This window comes from Eubalaena glacialis, chromosome 9 (assembly GCF_028564815.1).
Source record: "Eubalaena glacialis isolate mEubGla1 chromosome 9, mEubGla1.1.hap2.+ XY, whole genome shotgun sequence".
NCBI classification, from domain to species: domain Eukaryota; kingdom Metazoa; phylum Chordata; class Mammalia; order Artiodactyla; family Balaenidae; genus Eubalaena; species Eubalaena glacialis.
In genome coordinates, this window is record NC_083724.1 from 112,760,563 (window position 1) to 112,784,475 (window position 23,913).

Genomic DNA, 23,913 nt, shown 5'->3' on the forward strand with positions numbered 1-23,913 from the left:
GCTGCTAGCAAACTGAGTTTTCTTTTTTGAAACCACTCTTAACTGCCTTCCTTTGCCAAGGGCTTTCGCCTCAGTTCCAGGGCCCATGAGAAGGTAATTTAATTCACACAGATGGCACCAGCCCAGCTACGTCCTCCTCAGATCCGCGAACTTTCACCTTGGCTGAGCAACGAGTCAGCGCTACCGTCCCTGTATTTCACTGGCCGCGGGGCTGCCCCGCAGTGCCATTATTTTAAGTAGCAATACAGTACGGGTATTCTCTGCAAAGACACAGGACCCCACCAATCTCTACGAGCGACCACGTTAACTGGACCACTGAGCCGGCCCCAGAGTCCAGGCACTGGCGCGATGGTGTGGGCACCGATGTGCAGCAGGACCTCGGACTGGGACTGGCAGGGCGGGCAGAGGGGGGAACCGCCTGAGACGGGGAGCGCGCGGGCCAGGCCGGAGGGGATGCAGCAGGCGGGGCGAGGCGGGAAGAGGCGGGGCCAGGAGCCCGCCGGGCCGCTCCCCGGCCCCTCCCCCTCCGCTCCCCGCTCCAGCCCTCGCCCCGCCCCGCCCCTCTGGCCCAGGCCTGCGGCTCCGCCCTCCTGGTGACGTCACTGGCCAGGCCAGCCGGCGCCATTTTGAAAGTGGAGTCGCCTGCCGTGCCGCTGCCGCCGCCGCCGTCGCTGTCGTAGCCGCCGCCGCCGCCGCCGCTGGAGAAAGAGCAAGAGTGGGGAAGACCAAGAGTGAAATCCACCATCCCGCCGGCTGGTTTGCCAGCCCCTCCTTCCTTCTCCCCCGACCCCCGCCCCCTCCCCCCACAGGTGCCATCCGCCTCCATCCGTCCTCTCTACCCCCCCATCCCCAGGTGAGGGGGGTGAGTTCAGGAAGCGGAGACCCCGAGGAACCCAGCAGGGTCACCATTTGCAGCGCAACATGGCAGGTAAACGAGAAATCACCCTCTCCACTGACAAGGCACCGCTTCCTTCCTCCTCCCTCCATCACCCCCTAGCGACTGCTTGCGCCTCTCGGAGAGCCACGGGGCACCCCTGGGATTTCAGGGAATTGGTGAAGTGGGCTGGGGTGGGGGTGGGGTGGGTTCTGGGGAGGCGAGTGGTCGCTGTGGTATCGAAATGGCTTTGAACAGGAGGGCTGGAGCCTGGGCATGGGTGGGGGTGGGGTGTGTGCCGGCGAGCCGAGGGGTAAGGCGTGGGTGGGGCGGGGTAGGGGCGAGTGCCGATTCGTCCCTGCGCTTGGGAGCCCGGTGGAACCTCCGCCCCCGCCCCCCTCTGGGGGCTTTTTTGCGGCTCTTCCTGCCTTTAATTCCTGTGTTTCTCCCTGCTGCAAGCCTTCTTGGGTGTTCCTACAAATAAACATATTTTGCACTGCGAAGGAAGAGTGCTTTATAAGTTAAAATACAATGGGGACATAACGTGTATTTCTTTCCACTGTGGGTACGTATATTTTTGAGACTGTAAGCCTGAATTTTTTTTTTGTCTGGAACCATCTCCCTTTCGTTTTTTTTTTACCCTTTAGGTCCAAAGAGTGCAAGGCCTCTAATACAGCGAGTTGCGTGAAAAATGTAATTTAAACTTTCCGTTTTGCATGTTAGCTTTTGTGCAGATGTCCTTTTCCCAAAAGGGTTTCATGGAGTTAGTTAAAATAGTTGTGGAGCTCAGAGATATAAATAGCCAAGAGAAGAGAGATTTAGGTAAAAGCTTGGGGCGGAGGGGGGGAGATGCAGAGAGAAAACCAGGTTGGAATATTTAGCAAGGAATGGAGGTGAAGGAAGAGAAAGGTAATTGCTTCGAGGATTGTTTTTGTACATTTTGGTGTTGCTGAATATCTTCCTTCATCTAGTAGAATCAGTCCTAGATCTAGATTCAGTTTCTTTCTCCATAGATCCAGGACATTTCCCCCTCCCTGCTTGGCAGTGAAATGGAAACATTCAGGGACTAAACCAGTTTTCCGTGCTTTTATCAATATTTAGATAGATAATTAAACCTGTAAAAAAGTTAACATATTGGATTGACTTAGGGTTTGCTATGCATAAGTTGCTTTTTGGCCTTGTTGAATGATTAAGTGAAATTAAAATTGTTCTGCACAAGATGACAAATGAGCGAAATTAATTCTTTGCCAGGTCCTTTGGCTTCTGAGGGATTAGGTGAAGGGAGGCAAACCAAGCTTCCTTTTGGCAATCTCTTCACCAACATTCAATTCAGTTTCTTTTCCTCTCTGGAGCCAGTGATTTGCTGGTAATGAACTGCAAAGAAATGGGTGGTGAGGTTGTGTTTGCTGTTTGTGCGCTGTGGTGATAGGGTTCATATGAATCATCGCTCCTCACCCAGGCAGTAATGTTCCTGAAGTTTTCTCTTCGTTCCGTGTTTTATGGTAGCTTAACCTTATTAACTCTCCTGCAGCCTTTTGTAGCCTTAAAGGAAAACTCTTTAACTTTCGGTATTTACTTTTTTCTGGTAGGTCTTGCTTGAAGTAAGGCTTTTACTGTGTTTGAGGGGAAGGGAAAATGGAAGGGAACTTTTGAACTGATGTACAATGGTAACGATAGTACATGGCCTTTAAATATTTCAGACCTGGAATCTCTCTCTCTTTTTTAATGCAATACCAACTATTGGGGACTAACCTTTTTCCAAATTAGTGCTGTGGGGTGGTGGTTGTACGTGTGGGCAGTACCAGGCTGTTAGTATCATGCCAACTATGGATGCCATCTCTGTGTTTATGAGAGTAAACATGAGTAGGACTCAGTTTTAATTGGTATGTTTTCTTTTTCCAGGAGCTGGAGGAGGGAATGATATTCAGTGGTGTTTTTCTCAGGTGAAAGGAGCAGTAGATGATGATGTAGCAGAAGGTAAGAAAGCATTTAATAATGCAGAATTTGGATATAGAATCTTTTCAAAATCTCTGTTGCTGAAGGATTTCCTTTCAACTGAGTCTGTTCTAGTTTAAGAACGTTCTATATTTGTTGTCCAAGCAGGGAAAGAACAGTTTTAAAAGTCACCTTTCTGGAAGATAGTCTTAAATCTTTTATTACTTATGCCGTGTGTTATTGTTATTTTTTCCTGAATAAAATAAGGAGCACTAGATGATGATATATATAAAACCGTCACAAGAAAAATCTAAGGTCCATGCGGTAAAGGTGTCCTTGCTGTGTAAATTTCACGTACAAATAAATGGTGATGCATTTTCATGGTTGTACACTGTTTTGAGATAATTTAGTTGAAATAGGTGCCATCAGTATTTAGCTCAGAAATATTCTTGATAGCATCTTCCATTTTTAGGGGAGATTTTTAGGTTTTTTTGCACTTGCCTACTATGAGAGTGTGGTGTTGATTGGCATATTCTGTGAAGAAATGGTGGCTCAAATGATGCAGTTAATTGTCTTGTAAAGATTAACTTAGGTGGATAAGAAAATAACGGTGTTATAGATATATAGCATGTCTTCTGGAGAGCTTATTGTTGTGTATTTTGAAGCTCGATTTGATCAGTGGAAGGGCTTTAGTTTTCCACCAGATTTGTTTACTAGTGTATTTCAAAATTCTAAAGTTTTGAAACTTTAGGATTTTGCATTCATTTGAGATGGTCTTAGATGGAGGAAGTCTTGAGATGGAGGAGACATTATTTTCTATAAAGTAGTTTTATTATTTCATTGTTCAGAAATATTAAAGTTTGAATTTTAATAGTATTGTGTTTGAATTACAGTAGGAATTTTCTAACACTCAGATAAATTAAAATATGTACTTTTAATTTTCAAAAATTTGTTTAGTGAAAATTTATAAATTATCTGTGTCTACATTGTGTTGTCCTCATAATAAGATCCTATTTCTGACCTACTGTCAGTGTACTGTTTGTTTTGAGGGTTTTTCCAGGTGACAGTAGGATGATGGCCTTGTGTTGAGCCAGTTGAATGCTTGGATTTGCTTGTGTCAATGTTATTTGTTTTGTTTTGTTTTTTTAATTTTTAAATTTATTTATATTTTTAAATTTTTGTCTGTGTTGGGTCTTCATTGCTGCGCACGGGTTCTCTCTAGTTGTGGCGAGCGGGGGCTACTCTTCGTTGCGGTGCGCGGGCTTCCCATTGCGGTGGCTTCTCTTGTTGCGGAGCACGGGCTCTAGGCACGCGGGCTTCAGTAGTTGTGGCTCGCGGGCTCTAGAGCGCAGGCTCAGTAGTTGTGGCGCACGGGCTTAGTTGCACCGCAGCATATGGGGTCTTGCCGGACCAGGGCTCGAACCCGTGTCTCCTGCATTGGCAGGCGGATTCTTCACCACTGCGCCACCAGGGAAGTCCTCATTGTCATTCTTAATTACGTACCTGATCAGTTTGCTGAGTTGCGTGGGGAGCCAACTGGCATACATTGTATTTCTGATACAGAGCACTCTCACATTTCTTTCTATTGAATCCTCATCTGTTTTTCAGATGAGAAACTGGAAGCTTCAAGAAGTTGAGACTCACTGATGGTCGTACAAATAGTGTAAATCAGGGTCTTCTGATGAAGCTTCTGGTGTTTGGCTTGTTCAGAGAAATAAATCCTAAGTTCAAGGGAGGAGTCATGTGTTACTCATTTTGTAATTCCATTACCTATTGAACAGTAGGCACTCAGATATTGGATCATTAGTTCTGTGCTGTTGTGTAATACTCGCCAAGTTATGAAAGTGCTGTATACTTGAAAAACATTCCTTTGTTGATGTCCATTTATTTCCTTTATCAAAGATCTTCTAGGGGCCTCCTAAATGCTGAGCTCTAGGGCTCCAAGGTGTCTAGAATACAAACCCTGCGTGGAGTTCACTGTTAAACGGGCAAAGACCACATGCATTTTATTTAATCAGAAGAAATTGATGATTGCAAACTTAACTAACTGAACCAAATGATAGTTTGTGACGTGTATGATGGATCAGTGGTAGTTTTCTTCTGCTAATACTTAGTAACTGCATTTTGCTACTGATTCATTAAATAATTTTCATCTGTGGTTGTTCAATATTACTTTTAACATACAGTGCATTCCTAGTATCTTATGCTGAAGCTTGGTATGTATATTTTAATAAAAATATGATTTATTCTAGTACCTATGTCTTTACAAATGCAATAAGTATAAAAAGCACCCAATTTTCAAATTATGCGGCTTTAATTTGGGTTTTTTGCATACTGTAGTTTGCACATCATAGTCTATTATGTTTATTTTACTAAGAGAAGGTTTACTTTTCTGAAATAAAGTAAGATTAATACATTTCCCCCTTGGTTTAGAGTATAGTCTCTAAATGGGTTACATCTGGCTCAACCTTTAGTTTAGCTTGCCTGTTTTCTGTTAACAGTACATCCTAAGTTCTTTTCCATCAAAGGCTCCAAATTGTCTTTCCCCTCCTACATGTATTCAGCTGTCATGGCATACTCTTTTTACTTCTGTAATGCTTTAATCTTCTTTCCATACCCACTTTTACCTTGGTTAAGGTTCTCAGTATCTCTCATCAGGATTGCTCTAACTTCCTAAATGATTCCCTGCTTCTTGTCATGTTTTGCTTCTAAGTTAATCTTAAATGCCGTCCCAGTTTTATTTTCCTCAGAAATCTTTAGTGGTCACTGTATCCACAGGCTTATGAATTACATTCAGATATTTTAGCCTAGAATGTGAGACTTCTCACTGGTATGGCCCCTACTTCTCTAAGTTTATTTGCTAGTGTGGTTTACGATCCAGCTAAATGGATACTGTTCTTCAAACAAGTCCTGTACACTCTTACTTTGGGGACTTCGTGGGGTTTTTTTTGTTTTTTTTTTTGCTGTACCTACCTTGGAATGCCTGATGCTCCTGCCACAGTTCTCTTATCACAATCATATTTATCCTTCAGGTCACGCCTGTAACCCTTTTAGTCATCTCCCTTTTTCGGAAGTATTTTAAGAATCTTCCTTTGTAGCACTTTGTATTTATAATATTAGTACCCCAAACCTCTACTGTTGTACTGTGAGCTGTATGTGGGACATTCTATATATAAACTGCTATGCTTAGAAGAAAGCCTGGAACACAGTAGGTGTCCAGTATTTATTGAATGGAGGAAGAAAATTTACTATAATGAGGTTATGAAGGGGGACAAGTATGGGTGAAAGGTAGCATGACTGAGATACACTTGGCAATCATGAATTTATTTACTTGGCAGCTTTGTAAGTGGACTGATGGTATATAGCCGTGTAGTAGAAAGAAGCGAGGAGACCTTGGGTTTCTATCCTAGTGACAGACTAGTATATGTCACTTTGGGTAAGTACTCCTCTGAGTTCCAATATGCTTAGCCTTAAGAAAACAACTGGATTAGGTGATTTCGGTTGTTCTTGTACTCTTAATCTTGTTAACTCTCAAAGATGTCTTAGAAAAGAGACAGCCCCACATTATTATCACTGGTAAGTTAAATTGTTTGAGATGTTAGACTCTCTGGGGGCCTTAATTTAAAAATAAGACAGTGGACTTAGTTACTCAAGGCTCAGAATTTTTCCTTAAATAACATTACAGAACTAAGACAGAATTTTGACATTTGATCAGATACTCTCATTGTCTTTTGGCCCAGGTAAGCCCTTCAGGACAGTTACAGCCTGTGTTGGGGTACTTATTCTACGCACACGGCTCTTCAGGCACTTTAAGTAGTTTACCTTTGATGTAGCTAATCGTTTGGGAGAAGGATGAGGTACTAAAATCATTCTCATGTAGTTTTTATTTTAACCTTCATAGTAACAGTAATAACATTTTATCATATCCTGAACTTTTAGTTTTTCCTTTATTGATAGCTATTCTCCCATGAGAAGGTAGGTCAGAGCACAAAGTCCATGGTTTGAATCCTGCCCAGTCACCTACTAGCTGTGTGATCTTGGGCAAGTTAACTCAACCTCTTTGTGCCTGTTTTCCACCTCTGTAAAATGAGGATGACAGTAAAACTTGTCTTAGGATGTTGTTTTGATGATTAAATGAGTTAATATTCCTAAAACAGAAACCCAGCACATAATAAGGGTTTAGCTATTGTTATTACTTGAATATTTATGATGAGTAAGGGAGAGTAGGAGAATGAGGAAACTGAGCAATTGTCTTTAAAGGCTACTAAAAACTTCTCATCAGCCAAAGTGAGGAAAATGGTATGTGTATGTTTTATACATATTCTTTGATTCCGCAGATATAAAGTTCAAAAACATTTAGAATTAAACCATAGATTTAGAGACACATATGAAGCTGGTAAAACTCTATAAAGAATAGCTACAAAGTAATTAACTGTAAAAGCCAGGATAGTGGTTATCTTTAAGCAGTGATAGGCAGTTGTGATTGCCAGGGGTTCTGGGAAGGCTCATGGGATGGCAAATTGACCTGGATGGTGGTTGTACAGATGTTTGTAATAACTGGTTAACCTGAAGATTGTTGTTTTGATTTTGATTTTCTATATTTGTTAGACTTCACAATGAAAAAGGTTTTTAAAAAATCCCATACTGTACTAAAGGGTTTAGAATGAAAAATGGCAATCCCTTCCACACTCACTCCCTAATCCTCCGTAGCCCTTCTCCTAAAGGCAATTATGTTGAACCCTTCTTCTAGCTGTATTCCCTTGGGCTTAATTACATTTTTTTTGTGAATAAAATGATATTTCTATTTCTTTCAATTTTAGACATTTTCAATTGACTTCCTTCCATGGTAGATGAAGATTAAGCTGTTGACGTTTTTGTCCCTTTGCCCCAGCGTTACATCATATGTTGTGGTTAAATTAGAAGTCAGTGCTTACATCGTTACGGGGATGCAGATGTTCCCTGCTGAGCCGGTACTACACTGTGGTGTTGCTCATTTCTTGTGCATGCCTTCATTTTCCCTGAAGCTAATAATTGCCTGTTTTTTAATTTGCCTAGTTCTTTTGGAATTTTTTTTTAAAACTTCATTATGGAGATTTTGAACATTACAGGAAGAAGATGAAACAGTATAATGAATTCCCATCACCCAACATCAACATGTGGCCAGTGCTGTCCCATTTATAACTTGCATGACTTGACTCCTTCCCAGTTCTTTGTTATTTACTAATAGAGATATTATTGGTTTTGTTTTTAAAATCTAGATTCAACAAACTAGAAAACCAAGTTCATCATTTTAATGTGAAACAATAAGGAATTTTTCCTCATTTTTTGCAGTAGCAATTCTGATAATTTGTTCAAATTTTACTTGTGAAAATAAAATTATTAAAAATTCAAATACACATGGATAATCTGAAGTGTGTAATTTTGGGTGAAAGATAAGGAAAAATTAACCAATATGGTTATTTTAATTATTTTAATGCAAATTTTCACTATTTAATATTAAGTATTAAATAATAAATTTTTATTATTTTCATTAATTAATGTAAGTATAATTTTCTTCATCTCCATATTTGACATTCTTAAACTTTCCTTCATAGGATATTATTTTAGGGTATGATTTTATTACATGAAGTCAGTGAAACTTGGATCCAAATGTATTGCATCTTTTCAACACTGCTTCCTGTTTATTTTTGGACTTAGACTTGTGGACTGGTTCTTGGAAAAAAAAACTTTCATTGGGAGAGTCTAAATACTCCCTGAATAAGGACATAAATAAAATTTGAGAGGCAAATAATCTTTGGGGTATCACACAAAATTTGAGGGTTTTAAATCCATTCAGTATGTTTTATGCTACAATATAAATAGATTTTAAGATCATTTGTGTTCTGTGTTTCTTAGAGTAGTATGCATGTTAGATTTAGGCACTAGGGTCAATTAGTAGAAGAAAATAGTAGAACCCCATTTTTTGCAAATTTCAGAATATTGGCACATCAGCTGTATTCCAAAATGTAATGACTCATAGCAAAGGTCTTAGTTAACATTCTTACCTTGTTTCACATGTCACACTTCTTTCTCTCAGCACTAGCATTACTGCTGACAGAAGTCTGGTACTAATGCAGTACCATCACTTAAAGTAGTGTAACTTCACCCATTAAATAACATGAATGATCATATTTATCTAGTATTAGGCAGTATCCTTGTTTTCTTTTAAGATGCTAAAAATTTTTTCTTACCCCTTTATTGGTAAAAAAAAAAAAAAAAAAAAAAATTACAAGAGATAATGGCATTTTGTCTCAGGTTACTAAAATAAACCAAAAATTACACTTAGGTATTTTTTAGTACTCTCTTTTAGTGAACTATATTTTAAAATTTTTGAAAATTGTGGAATAAGCAGAATGATGAGAGACTGAAGCAAAGAATTTTATTAAATCAGTAAAAAGATTACCATATATTACATATTTATACATCTATATTTGCCTAGTTGAGTTGCAGGAAGAAAGGTAAAATTTATTTTAAGCTTCTTATGCTGTTAAATAGGAAAATTAAAGGGTTGGAGATAGATGTTTTAGCTAATATTCTCAATTACAATCTCTTTTCCCGTAGGTGATAGTGGAAATTAAAATTGAGTAATCAAAGGTCTGCAAGTTGCTTCCTTAGTAGAAGGAAAGAGAAGTAAAGTCTGGTAGTATATAAATTAGATTTCTCAAGTTATGTGCCAGGTACTGTTTTAGGTGCTTTATCGATATTAATTTATTAATCTTTGAAATAAATAGATGCTGTTGTTTTTCCATAGAGACAGGAAACTCTGCTAGGAAGGCTAGTTTACTAACTGTATCCTTGAGCAGGTGGTAGAGCTGGGATTCTTAACTCAAACCTTTAAATTTCCGTAATGTAGTTTTATTTATTTAAAAACTTGAGCTGCTTCTTTTAGTTTAGGTGACTGGTGTTTGAGGTTGTTGGAATGTGACTTGTTTAGAGTTTATTTGTAATGCCGAGTAGATTATTGTTGTTTTGAAGTAATTAAATCCAACTTGGAGCTTTACTGAATCTTCTGCTAATGGAATTCTTAAGCTAGGACATTCGATAAGGGATTTTGAACCTTCTGAAGTTGTATGTAAAGTTGTAATGTGTGTGCTTGTACATAGGTGCATTTTTCTGGTCACAGGGGGTCTGTAACCACTGTCAAAACAACGATCATTTATTCCATTTTGACATGTGGTCTGGCAACCCCTCAACTGTATCAGAAGGTCTCTGAAGTTGAAACTGTTTTCATAATAATACTAAGATAATATTTGCCTTTTTCACTGTGTTGACATTTGCACCAATGGTACAAAAGCAAGGGTTGGTAAATCTGCTGGCATCTTAGCGTGTTATCAAGGCCTTGGCACCAAATGGTACCAGTAGTCATGGTAATCTTCATTGCCATGTACCAGCAGTTTTAAAATGCCAGTTTTATGCAGTGTCTTTGATGAAACAGTAAAAATTAATTTTGTCAAGTCTCTGCTATTGAAAGTCTTGACTCTTGAGTACATGTGTGTTGAACATTCTGTGTGACAGAATGGAAAGTACACTTAAAGCACTTATGTTATAGACTAGACAGAGTACAGTGGTTGAAGGAAAAGCATGGGTGCAATTACTTGTTTCAAGCTGAAGTAGTTGCTCTTTTCATGGGACATTATTTTTACTAGAAAGAGCTTCTGACAAAGTACTCAGACTTGTATATTTGGCAGACATTTTCTCAAATGAACGGTGAATCTGTTACCTCAATGGACAGTATTTGTTGCCCATGATAAAATCTGAGCTTTCAAGCAAAACTCAAAGTTTTGGAAAACGTGTATTTCCTGAGCTTGATAACTTCTGAATACTTACAGATATTTTAGATGAGATCAGTAGTAATATTAATGATTGTGATTTTTAATACTGTGTAATGAAATGTGTCAACATTTGGAAAATCTGCATAACTGAATGGCCAATGCTTGTGATGTTAAAAAGTTATGCATAAGTAAAAGTGCAAGATAGAGCATTGGATTCTAATATAACAGACAACTGATATGGTTTCAGACTCCACAAACCTTTAAGAAACTATCACGTGTTGAGTTTTGCTGTAGTATCAAAGAGATATCCGTAACTACCTGAAAAGCCTATTAAACTATTCCTCCCAGGACTTCCCTGGTGGTCCAGTGGTAAAGAATCTGCCTTACAATGCAGGGGACACAGGTTGATCCCTGGTCAGGGAACTAAGATCCCACATGCCTCGGGGCAACTAAGCCCTTGCGCCGGAACTACTGAGCTAGAGAGCCTCAACTAGAGCCTGTGTGCTGCAAACTACAGAGCCCACGCACCCTGGTGCCTGTGCGCCACAACTAGAGAAGAGAAAACCCGCACGCCACAACTAGAGAGAAGGCCGTGTGCTGCAACGGAAGATCCCGCATGCTGCAACTAAGCCCCGACACAGCCAAAAATAAATAAAATTAAATAAGTAATAAATAAAGCTTAAAAAAAATAAAAGGCAACATCTATTTTAAAAAAAAAAGGAAACTATTCCTCCCTTCCCAACTACATACCTGAGTAAGGCTGGATTTCTTCATATATTTAACCTACACAGCATAGTGTAGTATGTTGAATGCAAAAGCAATTAAGAGGATCTCAGCATTTTCTGTTAAGTCAGACATTAAAAAGATTTGCAGCAATGTAAAACAATGCCATTCTTCTCACTAATTTTTTTTGGGGGGGGCAATAGTCTCTTTTTTTTCTTTTTATAACTTTTTTGTTAATGTGTAGGGCTGCTTATTACATTCTTGTTTTTTGGCTGCGTTGGATCTTCGTTGCTGCACGTGGGCTTTTCTCTAGTTGCGGCGAGCGGGGGCTACTCTTCGTTGTGGTGCATGGGCTTCTCACTGCAGTGGCTTCTCTTGTTGCGGAGCACGGGCTCTAGGCATGCAGGCTTCAGTAGTTGGCGGCACGCGGGCTCTAGGGCGCCCAGGCTTCAGTAGTTGTGGCGCATGGGCTTAGTTGCTCTGGGGCATGTGGGATCCTCCCCAACCAGGGATCGAACCCGTGTCCCCTGCATTGGCAGGCGGCTTCTCAACCACTGTGCCACCAGGGAAGTCCCTGCTTATTACATTTTTAAATAACTAAGTATTTGAAAATTTAAAATATCTTTGGGGTCTTCAGATTTTAATAGTATAAGGAAATCCTGCCATCCAGAAATACCTCACAACTGTGGGCTTAGTCTGTTAATTTCATTGTTCTATTGCTTTAAAAGAATCTCATGAACTATAAGTGATCAGAAAGAATCATAAAGTGCTGCTTTTGTGCATGTGTATTTAAAGCTTTCCTATGACTTCAGATTGTTTCAGCCTACTCACTCCCTTGCTGTTCTTTAGGTACCAAATTAAATCTGCCTTCAGTTTTTTAGGGCTTTTCCCACTATCTCTGCTGAGGTCCAGCTATCATTAATACTTAATGTAGGATTACTAAATTCCTTAAAGCCTAGTCTAGTGCCATTTCTGGGTTGGCTGCGTGGTCATTAGTAATGAGTTGGTGCCCTTGACATTGGGTTTTATTTTGAACCCGACATGTAGTGGTTTGATGTGTTATTTTTTTCTTGTAAGAAAGGCACAGAATTGGCATGGTAACTGTTTTCAACTCTTAACCACTAAAGGGAGGAAAGGAGAAGGAACAGTGTTTTTCTTTAAATTCTACTTTAAAATGCAGCATAATTCTATATTTAAATAGTTGCTGAGTTTCCCATTCGAAGAATGCAGTATCAACTATTTATTGCTTAGTATTTTCAGGGTTTTTTTGTGGCTACTTTTCTACCCTTTCAAAAAAATTGTCCAAGTATGTAGGACTTTTAAAACTAGCTTTACCAATTTTCCATTCATGTTTAAACATTTAAACATTTTAAAATAAACATTGAGTTTATTTTAAAAACAGCTAATTTTTTATTAATATGGACATTTTTAGTTAATGTTAGCTGTAGCTGATTAAAATGTCATCTAGATCTTTGCCTGTGGCATATGTGGAATTCCTGGCAATTCATTATTGAATGCTTCTGTGTGCCACTATACCAAGGGTCAGGCTCTTGTAATTTTAGTTTCTATAGGTTGACTTTCTCTCTGAATGTTCAGATATCAACTGGAATTTTCTTTTCTGAAGTCCTTGAATGATCTCTTTTCTCCAGTTCAAGGGGGTTCGTGGACCAGTGACCCTGTTTAAGAACCTCTGCTTTAATCTAAAAATTTGTCTATGATTATATGCCTATATGCTTAAGTTGGAGGAGTCAAGGATATTTTATATGGTAACGATAGTTTTTAGACTATTAAAAGGGTATTCTTTCTTAGGAATCTTCTTAGTACTTACTGTTACTGATATAATATTAGAGGGATGAATCTTCTAAGATACTGGACCTGACAGCTTTAGTGTATTACCATCTTGATTTTTTTTTTTTTAATTAAAAAACTGCTGTCTCTTTAACCATGGGTAAAAATATAACAGGAGTATATTGGATTTTTATCTAATTGCTTGTTTATACTTCATTCAGAAGGAATCTAAATTCTTCTTCAGTAGTCTGTATTAAGAGAGAAACCGAAGTAGGTAAAAGGGATTGGTGGGAACATTTTTTAAATTATTTGAAAATCTGGAACAATGTTACTTTTTAGAAGTTGCCATTGTAGTTTCAGGTTTGCTGCCTATGAAAGTGGAAACAACCTTTTTGGTGTTTCCCCATGTCTTCTTTTTTTTTCTTTCCCAGTTTACCACAAGGTGAGAGTCTTATGGGCCTGGAGTAGATACGTTTTTAAGATAGCATAAGAGGAATTTTTAATATTTTCTGTTGGCTAATAGATTGGGAAGGCGGTATTTCAAGAAAACAAGCTGTTGTAGGCAATCAGTAGCTCTTGTCAGATTCCTTATGTAGGGATGCAATGTTAAAAATGGTTATAAGAATTGGTAGTGGGGAAGGGATTGCTCCTAGTCTTCTTATTTTTTTCTAGCAGCAGAACCACATCTTTAAGTGAAGTACTTTTTAGCTCCCTAATGTTTTTATGTATTTTTCATTGTAAAAAAACACAAAAACATAAAGTTTACCATCTTGACCATTTTTAAGTGTACAGTTCAGTAGTGCTAACTGTATTCACATTATTGTGAAACAGGTCTCCAGAACTTCATCTTGCAAAACTGCTACTGGACCCATTAAACAACAACTCCCCATTCTCTCCTCTGCCCTGGTATCCACCACTGTGCTTTCTGTTTCTGTGAATTTGACTACTTCAAATACCTCATACACGTGGAATCATACAGTATTTGTCTTTTTGTGACTGGCTTATATCATATCCTCAAGGTTCATCCATGTTGTAGCATGTGACAGGATTTCCTTCCTTTTTAAGGTTGATTTCATTTTATGTATATACCACATTTTGTTTTTCCATTCATCTTTTGACAGACACTTAGTTTGTTTCCACCTCTTAGCTCTTGTGTACTTCCAGCCTTTTTATATATAGCTGGGGTTCTGTGGGGAGGAGCATCCTATAAGTACTTTCTGTAAGTGATTGGAGGTGGACAGGAGAGCCCTAAGCAGAACAGGAAAGTATCAGATTAGAGGATCTTAAAGAATACAGATCGGTACTGCTGTGATACAGATCTGTTAGCCCAGATTAACAGTTTGAGGACAGGAACTGGGTTACTTTATTTTGTAGGCTATTTCAGGATAAGATTAGGCAAAATCTAAATTTTTGACCAAAGTTTCACCTCATTTGCAGTTTCTGGTTAAAAATAGAAAATCCCATAGATTTTGTAAGTCACATTTCATTACTGTAAAACTAACAGTAAAGACAGTACATTGTTTTGTGTGTACTTTAATTAGGCAAAGTCTTCACCATAATAGGAAAATTTGATAACTGCATTGCATTTCTTTATAATGAGATTGTAGATAAGGAATGACCAAGGTTGCGTTTCTTAACAATAGCCTTTGAGGTAGACATTATTGTCATTTTGTACACAAGGGCACTGAAGCTCCAAGAAGTTGAGCAATGTTAATCTAAGATTATGAGTTAGTAAAACTGTTCTCTCTACTTTTTAGGCTCCCACGTTGCTTCTATGTGGTTCAGCTTTAAAAAAGTACTATTTGATTAAATCTAAATCTCGGGTTCTCATAGGGAATGGTGCTAAGGTGAGACCTTAGGTATTCATCTACAAGTCAACAAGTACTTGTTGAGTGCCCAGTATTTTGGAGAATGTGAGAGAAATAGAAGACATGAGTCCATCACTTTAGGTATATTAAGGAAGGTCAGTTTTATTACAGTAAGCATTCTCCATAACACGTTGTAGCCTTTGGTATTAACCAGTTCACGTCACCAGGAGATCCTTGACTAATCGTATGTAAAACTTTTATAGGTAATGCTAGGATATGAGTAGTAAATCATTTCCCCTTTTCCAAGTTGACTTGACTTTGCTTGATATTGAGATGGTGTTGTAGTACACATACTTGGTTGTTCAAAGAATCACATATATCTCAAGTCTTTTTTTTTTTATGAGATGTCTATATTTATGCTTTAGAGAAACTAGTAGTATATAACATTAAGTAGTAGTGTTAATTCTGAGGTCTCATAACATGAGCATTTTCCAAATTTTTGAAAGAGTTAACTGCAAATAAGCTGTTATCAGTTGGAGGGCCTTTATTCTGTGAAAGTAGATGACAGTTGTCATGGGTGTAGGTTGAAGGCATATGGAGATGTTTGTATATGTTATTTATAGCTATGATGGTAAGAAAATCCAATACCAACTAGAAAGAAAACCCCACTATAACTTTGAAGTGTTGTATTTTATTTATGTAACTGATGCCCGAGGCCTCATGGAAATAAAGTGAGAGCTAATTGAGGTTATTTGGAAGTTCCTTTACTGTTACAATTATAGTCCTTTAAGTCGGGAATGCTCAATTCTACTCTGGGAGCATTCTGTTATTAACACATACTTGTTAAGCATGTCTCAAGTCTTTTTAAGACATAAATATGTCTTTCAGTGGTTTCAGATGGTCATGAGTTGAATTTACTAATGAATATAACTGGAGATTTCTCCAGGCAAATGTTTGTGGTAGCTTACAAGCCCTTTTGTCCCTTTCCTTTGTATCCTGTGTTTCAAAACCTTCATTTGAAATTTGGCAGTTCCTTAAAAAGTTAAACACCTATTTGCTCTGTAACCCAGCAATTCTACTCCTAGGTATATATCTAAGAGAATTGAAAACCTGTGTCCACAAAAACTTGAACACGAATGTTTATAGCAACATTATTCGTAATAGCCCAAAAGTAGAAACAAACCAAATGTCTGTCAACTGGTGATGCATAAAGAAAAGGTGATGTAGCCATACGGTAGAATATTACACAGCCACAGAAAGTAATGAAGTACTGATACATGCTGCAACGTGGATGAACTTTGAAAACATGCTAAGTGAAGAAGCCAGTCACAGAATCCACATACTACATGATTCCATATATATGAAATGTCCAGAATAGGCAAATATATTGAGACAGAAAGTAAATTAGTGGTTGCTAGGACTCATGAAGGGTGGGAGTAAGGGGAGTGGCTGCCAACAGGTATAGCGTTTCTCTAGAGGTTGATGAAAATGTTCTGGAACTAGATAGGGGTGATGCTCGCAAAATTCTGTGAATACAGTAAAAACTGCTGACTTGTACACTGAATTTGAAAAAATAATAATAGTAAATAAACTAAAAAATAAACAGGAGAGACAAGGTAGGATTCTGTTTCTTAAAAAAATTTCTAGAGCCAATTAAAAACTCCCATTTACAAAAGAAAAAACTTTCATTTTGTAGTACTTCTCATATACAGACCACATCTACATCTGACTTTCTCCACTGTAGTAAGCAAATCTAGTTTGCATATCTTTTTTACAAACCAAACGTAAGGCAATTATTTTTGTATTTTACTAGCCAGAATTTAATATAAACACACACACACAGACATATACAATGGTAAAGCCAAACAGTACAAGAGGTATACATAGAAAGCATGTCTCCCTTTTACCCCATTCTCCCAGGTTCTGTGTCCCCGGAGATACTGTCACAAATTTCTTATATGTTATTCCAGAAGTATTTCATATTTGCATGTTTTTAACTTAATGGAGCCTGTTCATCATTTTAGATTTAAAAGTAGGAAAATATATTCCAGAAATCCATGATAGGAAAGGTCTGTAGGCCCCCTTAGCTACCAATTTCTTTTAACTGGTCTGTGATTTCTATATCTTCAGCCTGAAGAGTTGCTGAGAAGGTTGTATATGTTTGGCATGTGCATCTAGGTGTGCAATTAGTGTGCAATAAAGCTAAGTAAAATTTATAATTATTAATGTCTAAGATATCAAAGTCCTTAAAAATAACAGTTTGTGTTCATTGATACCTGGGGTCTGTGCCTTACCCCTTATTAAATTAGATCTTGAGCTTTCTGGAATTGAATCTTACTGTTCCTGGTAGAGTCTGAAGTGACCTGGTCTTTTTGGTGATTATTTAATTAAGATTATAGTAGTTGTTATAGAGTAGGCTAGATCCCAAGGACCTAATTTTTTTTTCTACTGTGTCTTTCTGACTGTTCAATAAATACATAGGTCCTTTTGTTCACATATCCACCATCTCTAATTCTCAGATGAATTTCTTGGGAATTTGGTTAACATTGTTTAAAATGCTAAAATGTCCTGATTTGTATACTGCTCAGTTGATGAGAATACAGCTTTATCCAATTCTTGCTATGTGGTAATTTGCTAATGTTATAAATTTTTATTTTTTAAGGAAAAATAACTTTCTGAATATAAACATAAAATGTTGATATATTTTAAAAAATAAGTGCTCACAAAACTTAGCTGATTGCCTATTAGTGTAAGCACTTTGTATGCATTATCTCATTTAATCTCTGAGGATAGGTCTTATCACTTTCATTTTATAGATGAGAAAATCAAGGATTAGATAAAGTAACTTGACCAAGGTCACACAGTCGGTAAGTGGGGGAGCCAGGTGATGAACCTTGGTTTCTTCTGACTTCAAAACCATCATAAGTAAGTGAAAAAAATAAAACCACATATAATCTCACCATTTTTAAATAACATCTATTAACATTTTGGCATAGATCTTTCCAGTGTACAGTCCTTTTTCTGCTGTGAATGTATATTTTCAAAGCTGGCATTACACGTATAGTTTTGTATTATGCCTTCTTCCCAGTTAACATTTAAGAAGATAAATGGCTGTATGTTATTTAATTGGATGTCTGGTATATTTAATTCGGACATTTCATTTGTTTATGATTTTTGCTATTATAAATTATGATGAACATCCTTGTGAGAATTTTATCATTACTTTAGGGTATATTTCTAGCGGTAGAACATAATAGTCAAAAGGTGTGATCTTTTTTTAAAGGCTAATTGCCAAATTGCCGTAGAAAGGTGGTGTTGGGTTTCCCTTCCTCCACCAGTGAATGGGAGTGCCCATTTCCTGACCTGATGACAATGTCTGGCACAATACTACCATTCAGAAAAATCTTTTCCACTTATTTGTTTGCGCGTGTTTAAGTGTGTAGATTCTGTCCCTGTCCTTTGTCTCTTGTTCTTTGGGGGTGCTTGTCTTTCTTATTCATATGTATTAGCACCACCTCCCCCCCCCCATCATATTATACCTGAGGGAGGTTGTATGGGAGCACAAAGAAGAAATAATTTGGGTCTAGAGTAGATGGGGAAAACTTTCTAAAAGAAGTGATTTTTGTTTGTTTGTTTTTGACAGGCAAAGGAAGGCCAAAGGGTAAGGAAACAAACATTTGAGAACTACTGTGTGTTTTCTTATCTGTAAATGGGGGTAATTGATAGACTTGCCTTGTTATTCAGAGGATTAAATGTATGTGCATGCTTAGTTTTGACACATAATAAGTGCTCAGAAAATTTAGTAGGTGCAGTTATTTAGTTACATAATGCTAGCAGATTAACGATTAACAGAAGAATAAAAGCCTATATGAGCCCGTAAATTTAAAAAAATCTAGTTGGTTTTGAGATTTGGGGCAGGTTACAGGCACTTTGAATAAGTGTATGTTGCATTAATGAATACAACTGTAGTTTGGTTGGGTTACGAATTTGGGAAATCCAAAGACAGGAGTGGGAAGATTAATTTCATCAGGATTGGGGTCAGGCTGGGTTCTGGCACTTTGCCTATTCACTTGACTAATTTAAAATTAATGTGTGGCAAAATAAACTCAAAATGGATTAAAGACCTAAATGTAAGATCAGACACTATAAAACTCTTAGAGGAAAACATAGGCAGAACACTCTATGACATACATCACAGCAAGATCATTTTTGACCCACCTCCTAGAGAAGTGGAAATAAAAACAAAAATAAACAAATGGGACCTAATGAAACTTAAAAGCTTTTACACAGCAAAGGAAACCATAAACAAGATGAAAAGACAACCCTCAGAATGGGAGAAAATATTTGCAAACGAAGCAACTGACAAAGGATTAATCTCCAAAATATACAAGCAGCTCATGGCAGCTCAATATCAAAAAAACAAACAACCCAATCCAAAAATGGGCAGAAGACCTAAATAGACATTTCTCCAAAGAAGATATACAGATGGCCAACAAACACATGAAAGGATGCTCAACATCACTAATCATTAGAGAAATGCAAATCAAACCTACAATGAGGTATCACCTCACACCGGTCAGAATGGCCATCATCAAAAAATCTACAAACAATAAATGCTGGAGAGGGTGTGGAGAAAAGGGAACCCTCTTGCACTGTTGGTGGGAATGTAAATTGATACAGCCCCTATGGAGAACAGTATGGAGGTTCCTCAAAAAACTGAAAATAGAACTACCATATGACCCAGCAATCCCACTACTGGGCATATCCCTGAGAAAACCATAATTCAAAAAGAGTCATGTACCACAATGTTCATTGCAGCACTATTTCCAATAGCCAGGACACGGAAGCAACCTAAGTGTCCATCGACAGATGAATGGATAAAGATGTGGCCCATATATACAACGGAATATTACTCAGCCATAAAAAGAAGTGAAATTGAGTTAGTTGTAGTGAGGTGGATGGACCTAGAGTCTGTCATACAGAGTGAAGTAAGTCAGAAAGAGAAAAACAAATACCATATGCTAAGACATACATATGGAATCTAAAAAAAAAAAAAAATTGTTCTGAAGAACCTAGGGGCGGGACAGGAATAAAGACGCAGACGTAGAGAATGGACTTGAGGACACGGGGAGGGGGAAGGGTAAGCTGGGACGAAGTGAGAGAGTGGCATGGACATATATACTCTACCAAATGTAAAATAGATAGCTAGTGGGAAGCAGCCGCATAGCACAGGGAGATCAGCTCGGTGCTTTGTGACCACCTAGAGGGGTGGGATAGGGAGGGTGGGAGGGAGATGCAAGAGGGAGGGGATATAGGGATATATGTATACACATAGCTGATTCACTTTGTTATACAGCAGAAACTAACAATGTAAAGCAATTATACTCCAATAAAGATGTTTAAAAAAATATGTGGGGCAACAAAATTTCAAGCTTTTTTTTTTTTTAATTTTTTGCCTCATCTTCCCATTTTTCTCAAGTTCCTCCAGTGTTTTTTTCTTCCCTGTGATTGTATACTCTGCATCTTCTCTCAAGAATAATATAATTCGGGAGTGAGGGGGAACTTGAAACAGGCAGTAGAGCCCAAAGCATCCTTCACCATTAGTTTCATTTTCCCTGAGCAGGTAAGAGTGGAGTTTGGGACACCTGAAGGTGTGATATCAGGAAAATCCCGTTACAGGTATTGACCCCTAATTGCTGAGGCTCTAAAAAAGCCCTATCGCGTACCCCCCGCCCCAATCTAAGGCAACATTATAAGTACATTATTCTTTTATATTATAAGTATTTTCCCACTCTTCTTTCCTCCACTCCTCAGCTGTTTCTATGATGATCTGAATGCTTTACCAAACCTTGAGTAGGCTGACGAATATATGGATAGCTCGTAAAAAATTCTACAGGCGTCTGAAGAGAAAGCAAGTTTTATTGTACCAGTGAGCACCCTATTTCTCTCCTCCATTCCTTATTCAGAGGTGTGCTGTTTTGTTGTCAGAGGGATGGTGTTAGCCCAGTACAGGTACTTCTCAAGCTTTATGTGCTTACGAATTTCCTGGGAATCTTGTTAAAATGGAGATTATGATTCTGCATGTAGGTCTCGGGTGGAGCCTGTGATTTTGCACTTCTAACCACCTCCAGTGACCGCCATGTTGCTGCTGCTGCTCTGGTGGTCTACGGTCCACACTTTGAGCGACAAGGCAGTTGATAGCCTTCTTTAGGGGAAGGGAAACAGGTAGGGTAGTCTCTTAATTCTTTTACTCAGCATTTCTGACAGACTGAATAGATCCATTGTGCTCTTCTCACATCAGTTAACATTTGTTCAATAAATGAATAAACACCTCCTGGGAAGCTTTGTACTAGCTGTTAAAAGAACAGCTTGCATCATAGTACTACACGTTAGCCATCCCTAATTGTTAGGTTAAATCCATGTTTGCAAGTTCAGTTTAGCGCAGGCCAAGATCTTACTATACTTATGGGCTTGCTTTTGCTAATTTGGTTTTATAAGTAGATTGTCCCCCAGTGCTGTGAAAAGGATGAGTTTAAGAAGTGAAATCTTAACTCCTTAATCGGTTGTTTCATAATCTCTAACACAGGTTTCAATAAGTATAAATGACTAACCTTTTAATTTTTATGTTTGTGATTCTTCTGTTTGCTTCATTAGCCTTGAGTGACCTTTTCAGTCTCCAATAAGGATTTCTCCCTCCCCGGCCACCTAATCTTAGTTTTGTTTTAGGCTGATTTTCATTTTATCCATATAGCTCATGTACATAATTTAACAAGTCATTAGTTTCAAAATGCTTTTGAGGAAGATTAATAGTTTTCTGTCCCTCCTCACCTATCCTGACCTTGACTCCCCTTCTTCAAACTCTTCCAGCAGTTTCTTCTGGTTTTCCTGTTTCTAAGGAGTATGCTCATAGAGCTCTTTATCAAGCTTAGACATCCTCAGGTGTAAATAGCAGCTACGAGTTGAGCTCCGTTCTGTCCCTCTTCCTGCTCCTGCTCTGTTTCCTCAGGATTGTTGTGCCATTATTATTGTTTAAACCAATGTTAGAGTGAGTTTAGACAGGCTGAATAACGCCTCCCTCCCCCTCCCAAAAGAAGATACCCACTTTGTAACCCTGGGAATGAGTGAATATTATATGACAAAGGGATTTGAGATGTGATTAAATTAAGGAGTTTTTTGAGACAGGGAGGTTATTTGGGCTTATCCTCCTAGGCCCTAAATGTAATCACAAGGGTACTTTGTAAGGAAAAGAGGAGGAGATAAGAAGATCTAAGGAGGAAGTAGTAGATGTGACACCAGAAGCAAGAGGTTGAAGTGAAGCAAGGAAAGGATTACAAGCCAAGGAATGCAGGTGGCCTCCAGAAGCTTAAAAAAGGCAAGAAACCATATTCTTTCTTAGAGTCTCTAGAAGGAGCTAGCCTAGCCAATACCTTTAGTCCAGTGAAACTGATTTTGGACTCCTGGCTTCCAGAACTGTAAGCAAATAAATTTGTGTTGTGTTAAGCCACCAAATTTATGGTAATTTGTTACAGTGGTCATAGGAAACAAATACAAAAGTAAACATTATTATGTCCATATAAATACTGTTCACGCTGCCAGGTAATGAATTATGATTATATCCTTTCTGCTATAACCTTGTTTTTTTCTAGGGATAATAATTACTGTGTTTTTCCATTTGTTTTTTTTGTTTTTTTTTTTTAAATTAATTTATTTATTTTATTTATGGCTGTGTTGGGTCTTCGGTTCTCTGCGAGGGCTTTCTCTAGTTGTGGCAAGCGGGGGCCACTCTTCATCGCGGTGCGCGGGCCTCTCACTATCGCGGCCTCTCTTGCTGCGGAGCACAGGCTCCAGACGCGCAGGCTCAGTAATTGTGGCTCACGGGCCCAGTTGCTCCGCGGCATGTGGGATCTTCCCAGACCAGGGCTCGAACCCGTGTCCCCTGCATTGGCAGGCAGATTCTCAACCACTGCGCCACCAGGGAAGCCCTGTTTTTGTTTTTTTTTTGTTTTAATCTACCATCACTGTTTTCTTTCTACACCTTTCAGTAGCCTTTCAATATTGTTTTCTACATGGTCAAAAGAATCAGGTAATCAATTATTTTCTCTCCCCTCGACCCCTGGAGTTCTCCATCATGCTGTTTCAGTCTGAAGTGATTTGCTTCATTTTCTGTGAATCTATCACTGAATCACCCTCAAATCCTCTGACAGGAGACTAGCTTTCCTGACAGTGTTTTGAAGCACATTGGATGTTCTACCAGTTTCACTTTTGCCTTGAGCTCTGTCCCTCTGATACTCTGGGCGTTTTCTAAGTTTATTGCTTAGCCTTGGGATTTTCCTTTGTTCTTATCATTTTCACATCACCATCGTGGGAATTCCTTTTGCCTTTCCTGTGTTGGATCTCCTTGTTCCTGGATGCCATGTTTTTTTCTTTCTTGGTTTACTCCCTCATTTTAGTGGTGTACAGCATCTAGTATGTCATGAGAAAGATTTCATGGGTGGTAGTTTTTGAGATCTTACCTGCTTGGAAAAGATGTCTTTATTCTGCCTTCACAGTTTTGGGTTTGGCTGGTTATTGGAAATCATTTTTCCTCAGAATTTGGAAGGCATTTCTTCTGTCTGCTACTGTCCAGTGTTGCATTTGAGAAGCCTGTTGCTATTCTGTAGCACACTATTCTTTTTTCCTCTCTGGACGATGTGCTATGGTGTGAGTCTTTTTCGTTGGTTGGGCTAATACTCGTTGGCCCCTTTAAACTTGCAGATTCATTTCCTTTAGTTTTTTTCTTCTCTGTTTGTTTCTGCAACCCCTAATATGTGAATCTTGGACTTTCTGCATTGATCCTCTAGTTTTTGTGGGGGGGGGTTTCCCTTCTATTTTCCATCATCTTTACATTTTGTTCTTTCTGGGAGAGTTCCTCAATTTTGTTTCCAACTCTTTCACTGATTTTTACAATTTCAGTTATTATATTTTTAAAAGCTTT

The 23,913-nt window shown here is 38.4% G+C and overlaps 1 protein-coding gene across 1 annotated transcript in view; it reads left to right on the forward strand.

Moving 5' to 3' along the window:
- Window positions 1–614: 614 nt before the first annotated feature.
- The window catches only part of PPP2R2A (protein phosphatase 2 regulatory subunit Balpha), an 83,121-nt gene continuing 59,822 nt past the window's right edge, over window positions 615–23,913 (forward strand). The window contains exons 1-2 of the mRNA XM_061200717.1: window positions 615–928; window positions 2,777–2,851. Coding sequence (XP_061056700.1) covers window positions 922–928; window positions 2,777–2,851 — 82 coding nt within the window. The 5' untranslated portion in view covers window positions 615–921. The remainder of the gene's footprint in view (window positions 929–2,776; window positions 2,852–23,913) is intronic.